General features: G+C 33.0%; 1 protein-coding gene across 1 annotated transcript; it reads right to left on the bottom strand.

Annotated features, from left to right (window-relative positions):
- Positions 1-391: 391 nt before the first annotated feature.
- LOC107562091 (lens fiber membrane intrinsic protein-like) lies at positions 392-6,941 on the bottom strand. The gene is made up of 5 exons (XM_016246655.1): positions 6,825-6,941; positions 3,039-3,240; positions 2,283-2,420; positions 1,507-1,641; positions 392-659 (listed from the first exon to the last, which is right to left on the bottom strand). The coding sequence occupies exons 2-5, from the start codon at positions 3,214-3,216 to the stop codon at positions 589-591; spliced, it is 522 nt and encodes a 173-aa protein (XP_016102141.1). The 5' UTR covers positions 3,217-3,240; positions 6,825-6,941; the 3' UTR covers positions 392-588.
- Between the last annotated feature and the right edge of the window lie 322 nt (positions 6,942-7,263).

Raw genomic sequence — 7,263 nt, 5'->3', positions numbered from 1 at the left:
CGTTTATTTCATGTTGCAATGTTTGCGGATGATGAGCTCATGTTGAGTTTTAGCTGTCGGAGACGCTCGCAGGCGCCGGTTCAGAGACGCTCCTCTGAAACGCACAGAGCTGCAGGACCCCTGAAACACACACACACATTTACCTTTTACTTTTTTGTGTTATTATGAAGTTATTTTTTAATTTCATTTTTGGGAGGAAAAAAATGCATTTTATTTGAATATTTTAAATCTTTTTTTTTGCTAAGAAGGAAAAGAAAAAAGAAAAAAAAAACATGAATGGAAAATTGGGTATTTTTGTGTGCACTTTTACTGATATGTTTCTGTGTGTATTTCATGTTCAGTCACGGATGTAGAGAAATGTTTTGTTCTTCATCTGATGGTGTTTTGTTTGTGAATGCCATCTACTGGTCAAACAGAGTCATAACTCCTGTCTTCTGTATTGATAACCACATGAGTCCAGTAATGCCAGTGTTAGATCATGCTGCACCATCAATCCTGTCGGAGAAATAAATCCTCTACCAAAGAAAGAGTCCAAAAGTCGTTTATTTCATGTTGCAATGTTTGCGGATGATGAGCTCATGTTGAGTTTTAGCTGTCGGAGACGCTCGCAGGCGCCGGTTCAGAGACGCTCCTCTGAAACGCACAGAGCTGCAGGACCCCTGAAACACACACACACACATTTACCTTTTACTTTTTTGTGTTATTATGAAGTTATTTTTTAATTTCATTTTTGGGAGGAAAAAAATGCATTTTATTTGAATATTTTAAATCTTTTTTTTTGCTAAGAAGGAAAAGAAAAAAGAAAAAAAAAACATGAATGGAAAATTTTAGAAATCAGTTCTCAGATTTATCAGATTTTTAAGTGTATTTGTTTTTGCAAATTTATAAAAAAAAAAAAAATATTAAAAATTTTTTTATACAGAGGATAAAGATATTCAGACTCCAGCCCATAAGCATTTAAAAATACAAAAAAGGAATTTTTATTTAGAAAACAGTATTCACTTTGTATTATTATTAATATCTATTTTTCAATTTATTTTAATTTTTTTGCAAAAAAACAAACAAAATGAAAACATTTTTTTTAGAAAGTTTTTTTTAAATGACAAATGCAAAACATAACTTATTTTAATAATTTTTTTGCAAAAACAAACAAAAAGCAATGAAACTGCACTTTTTTCAAAACCGCACTTCTTTGTTTTTGTTGCAAAAATAAAGAAACGTTTATTGAGACGACGTGATTTTTTTATTATGCACTTTTATTTATTTATTTATTTTGTAAAAATGAAAAAAGCAGGAATTGACTTTTTATTACCGACTATGACAAATGCAAAAAACAAGGACGTTTCATTTAGATTTTTTTTTTTTGTATTTTGTTCAAAATTCAATGTTTTGCAAAAAAAAAAGAATGGAAAAACAAATCTTTAAACTTGTTTGTTTTTGCAAAAAATAAACTAATGAATTAATTTACACATATTTGGTAAAAAAGCATGCTATAATGAAATATACCTGCTGCAAAAGCCAATATGATGCCGATCCAACCCAAGATATACGACCATGAGAATCTCCAGTCGATGTAGCGTTTGCCGAAGAAGTTGACGGTCATGCCGGTGTAGATCGCCAAAGCCAAGAGCGCAAGAAACCCTGCAGAAACACAGACCCCTGCTTCACACACACTGAGCCCTCACACGCTGCTGAGACGGTTTAGTGTTCATGAAACAGAAATGTAGTCAATGCTTTTAACAATTTAAATAACTAAATGTAACCACGTCAGATTTAACTTAAATTAATTTGAATTTTAATAACTTTAAAAGTGTCAAATGTTTTTTTAATTTAAACAAATAAATTAAATTTTTTATAACTAAACATATCAGATATTTAATTTAAATAATTAATTTTTAATAATTAATTCATTTTTTTATACATATATATATATATAAAAAAATATATGCAAACTATAAAGCAAAAAAAAATTAAGAAATATAGGAATTTTAAAGAATTGAAAACAATTTTCAAAAGTTGCATGACTTTATAAGTCTTTCGAAACGTAAAAAAAATGCACAAATAAAATAAGAAATATTCTAAAATGATTACCTTCCCGGATGGATAAAAAAAAATAACATTATTTGTCATATTTTCCTTAAACATGAAATTAAGTTTTATGTTTTTAATAATTAGGAATATTGCAAATATAATAAAAAACACAAAATATTGTCCTACTCAGATGGCTAGAGATAACAGAGAAGATGTTTTCACAGAAGATGAAGCGGATGTGTGTTTCTGACCCGACAGCAGCAGGACGATTCCTCCGGTCCGCACTCGTCGGCTCCGGGGCCGCTTGGACGCAGTGACGCCCAAAAGCAGTCCAGCGAAACAGCCCAGAACCGACAGCAGCATGAAGGCCCGCGAGGCGTCCCAGAATGCTGTGCAACGAACACAATTAATGCACTTCCTGTTTGCTTCCTCCGAGCATTCTGGGATACTCGAGGAGCCATGATTAAGGCAGATTATTGATTAGAGCTGTTGAAATCTACCATAGAAACGGAAATGAGTTTTGGAAAAATAATAATAATTTGAAAAACATATAATAAAAATGTAATAATAAAAAAATTAATTTATTCTGTCAATGAACATGAAGTGAAATTATATGATTAAATAATAATAATAATAATAATAATAATAAATATATTGATAATAAATAATATAGTCTTTCAATACCAATGACCAAAAACAAAATAAATTAAAAAATAATATAACACTCTAACAATATTACCCTTAGCAGACGGAGATGGATTATAATTTTTTTTCTATATTTTCACTGAACATAAAATTATGTTTTATATGATTGATAATTAAATATTACAAATATTTACCAAAATATTTACCAAAAAATAAAAATAAATTTTTTTCAGGTGGATAGAGATTACATTATTTTATTTTCACAAAACGTGAAATTAAATTGTTTTTGGGAAAACAATTATATAAAACACACACACATATTAATATTACTGTAGTTTACACGGCGGTTTTACCGCACTCACCCACGGTCAGCGTGTGGGCGTGGCACTTGCGATTGATGCAGAACCTCCAGAGGCCCTGATTGGCTGCGTTCCCGGAGTAGCGATACTGCATCCAATAGTCTGTTGCCGTGGAGATGATGAGGAGCACGAGGGCCGCCACTCCACACAGAGAGGCCCCGCCTACCAGAGTGAGCACCATCAATCAGAGGATCGGGATGTCGTCCTGTGCGCACACACACACACACACACACTGCACTGAATACACTAGTGCTGAAGAACTGACATTAAGTTTGCGCTCCAGACGTCAATGATTCCTCTTGTTCGGGAGAGAGCAAACACCCATAGCAACCCCATGGCAACATGCCAACAACCAATCAGAAACCTCCTGCTCTCTCTCGAGAAGCCAACGCGGAAGTGACTTAAACTGTAATTCATCGACTGGCCGCTAGAGGCGGACACTACATCCATGTTTTATACAGTCTATGGTAACCGCATAGCAACTGCCTGGCAACCACTCAGCAACTTCTGCACGTGTAAACGCCGCGCATATTTTCGGTAAAACGTGATTCAGCTTTCAGTTTTCTCAGGATAAAGACTTTAAAACATACAACATGTACAAATTTAGGCAAAATACTATGTTTATTAGTATTACAAATAGCAAATAAACTTTAATGAATATATTAGTAAATAAAAAAACACAATAATAATAATAATAATAATATTAAATTATAGGATAAATTAAATATATTTGTGCAATTTTGATATTTTTTTATGACAACTATGCAACATATAAACAATAATAATACCGGTAATAAAATATAGGACAAATTAAAAGTATGTGTAATTTATTCAATAAATACAAATTTAGACAAAATACTATATTTGTTACTATTACAGATAGCAAATAAACTTTAATGTATATATTAGTAAATAAAAACACTAACTTATATATATAAATTAAACGTATTTGTGTATTTTTTAAAATAAAATATACAACATATAAATAATAATAATAATGAATTATAGGATAAATTAAATGTTATTTTGTGTGTAGCTTTGTAGATTTTTATGATAAATATACAACATACAGTATTAATAATAAATTATAGGACAAATTAAAAGCATGTGTAAATTTGATAACAAATATACAACATAACTACTAATCATAATAAATTATAGAATAGATTAAATTAATTTGATTAATTTTTATAATATACAACATATAAATCACCATTTATAAATTATAGCATAAATAAATGTATATTTTTAAAATTAACAAACCATCAGAAACCTAGCACGAAACTTTCTAATGGTAATTAATGACATCTTTAAAATATTAATAAATATTTTGTAGTTATAACGATCCATTTTTATAATTTTAAACATTATAATATGATGGATTTTACCATTATATTCCACAATAGCGTACAGAAAGCCACCTATTGTTTTGCTTTTAATAAAGACTTTTATTAATGCCATATTAGATGTCTAAAAATGAAATATCTCTCCACTTTTGAAGAAAAAAAGACTGTTGATACGAATACAAGCACTAAAAGACAACTCTGACATTTTGTGTAACTTCTGCACCAACTTTTTACAAACCAACCCTTTGGGTCGCGAACAAAAGGCTTTCTGTGCGATCAGCATTTGGCTCGAATCGAGCCGATTAATCAAAACGTCATCCGTTCATCATAAAAGCGTTCTGAACGGATCAGCACATTTCTAACTCCAGCTGAACGCTGCCAACCGTGTTGCCAACTTAGCAATTTTGTTGCTAAATTTAGCAACTGTTCAGACTACCCTAGCAACACTTTCTTCCAAAAGCACCTAGCAACAAATTTAGCTATTTAAAAAATTTATTTGGCAACTTTTAGCAACTTTTGATAAGTGACTCGAAAGATAAAAAGGCACACATTTTCCATCTAAATTACACAAAATGAGGAAACCAAAGATGGCTAGCAGTACACGCATCACAAGTATTACCGTATTGGCTCGAATATAAGACGACCCCCCTTTTGCCAGATGTACCTTTTGGAAAAACGCTTTTTAAAAACCAAATCTTGTTTTTTCGCAGTAAAATTATTTTCATGTTGCATATTTTTCCTATTTTAATTTTTGTTTTGAAAGTACGGTAAAAACTGGTAAAACGTACCAACAATCACATTTTAAAAAATATACACTTTTTGATATACCATTAAAATAAACAAAACATGAATTGGGACATTTAGGCTATCCATCTAATAGTAGCCTACCAAAATCTTATTAACAGTAGAAGTTAAATCTTACTGTAGTCTTCGAATCTGGGTACCGTCTTACGTTTTAAAATCACAAAGAGTTTGGTGCCATCAGGCTCACGTGACTGTCACGACTCGTGCAGCCGTAAGCTTTTCTTTTTCTTTAGTTTTTACTCGCGATCTTTACGACACGCGTTACATTACGTATTTCACGGCACACTCGTTTAATGCGTATTTGGCGCCACCTATTGTTGTGTGTGTATTATTGACACGTCAAAGTCTAGACCCTGAATATAAGACGACTGCGTTTTTTCCGACGTATTTCCAAGAAAAAAACATTGTCTTATATTCGGGTCAATACGGTAAGTTAGCTGCTATTAGCAACTGCTCAATTTAATAATAATAATTGAATAATTGTTAATTTATGATACACATTGTTAGTAACTTGTACGTGCGGTTGTTGATCAGTTAGTACACTAAGAAAAATATCTAGAAAAATGGAAAAGGTACTAGTAATTTTCCAGGACATTATCCGTTATAACCCGAAAACACAAAATACAATGCGTAATGCAGGTAAAATAACGGTGAAAAATCAATATTGGCGCCACCTATTGTTGTGTGTGTATTATTGACACGTCAAAGTCTAGACCCTGAATATAAGACGACTGCGTTTTTTCCGACGTATTTCCAAGAAAAAAACATTGTCTTATATTCGGGTCAATACGGTAAGTTAGCTGCTATTAGCAACTGCTCAATTTAATAATAATAATTGAATAATTGTTAATTTATGATACACATTGTTAGTAACTTGTACGTGCGGTTGTTGATCAGTTAGTACACTAAGAAAAATATCTAGAAAAATGGAAAAGGTACTAGTAATTTTCCAGGACATTATCCGTTATAACCCGAAAACACAAAATACAATGCGTAATGCAGGTAAAATAACGGTGAAAAATCAATACGGAAAATTCCTTCATATTAACAGTCGATTGCGCCCTATTTTCTTACAGATATTTTCTTTAGCGTGTAGCATACTAACTGACTGCTAATACACGGCTTAAAACCATAATTGTTCAGAATGTGTAGTTTTACTAGTTCACTAGCTAATAAAAAAAATTGTATTCAATTCATATAAGTGTTCAATAATTCAATGTTGTATTTAAAAATACAGTTATTTATATTTTAATATTATAATTACGTAATGATGCCATCGTGCAATGACATCACAACGTCATTTAGCAACTTTTAGCAACAAATTGACCTTCCTTTAGCTGAAAATTTGTTTATTTAGTCATTTAGCAGACGCTTTTATCCGAAGCGACTTACAAATGAGGTAAGAGAGACATTCACGATAAAACTCACAAAACGTGCCATAAACGCATCGCAAAATGGACGCGGAGAACAAACCGCGCTTTTGTTCCCGCCAATTCAAGGATTAAAAAAAAAGCAAGTGTAACGGTCAAATAATTCTCCAAGACTCCCCTCAAACATCCTCAAAACAGCTAACGAAGCCGATAAAACTCTGTCAGTAGTTTCAAATCAATCTGATCTCTTATCTGATATCATCCGGTACCTCTCAGACGGTTGCTGCCGGTCTCCCGCGAGGATTGAGCTCCGTGCGAGCGCTTCTGCCGTTTTAAGCCCACTCCGCGCGGCGGGCATTGTTCGGGCCACAATGGAGCGAATCATCCGTCAGACTCGCTAGCTGTGAGGTAATCCTCCGCGCCTCGTGCTGCTGTTCACTCGCTGACCCTCTCCTCACAATCTCGCCAGTCTCCTGCGGCGGGGGGCGTCGACGCCCTCGGTCTGCCTCCTTCGTCTGGAGGTCAAACCGAGCCGACCTCTTGGACTGGGGCTTTTTGAAGGATGAAGAAGCGCCTCATATCCAGTGCTGGGGAAAGTTACTTTTAAAAGTAATGCATTACAATGTTGCGTTACTCCATAAAAAAAGTAACTAATCACGTTACTTATATATATACACACACACACACACACACATATATATATATATA

The sequence above is a fragment of the Sinocyclocheilus grahami genome, unplaced genomic scaffold (genome assembly GCF_001515645.1).
Source record: "Sinocyclocheilus grahami isolate Dianchi unplaced genomic scaffold, SAMN03320097.WGS_v1.1 scaffold805.1, whole genome shotgun sequence".
Lineage (NCBI taxonomy): Eukaryota > Metazoa > Chordata > Actinopteri > Cypriniformes > Cyprinidae > Sinocyclocheilus > Sinocyclocheilus grahami.
The sequence above is the reverse complement of the archived record's forward strand: the minus strand, read 5'-3'. Positions and strand labels throughout refer to the sequence as shown.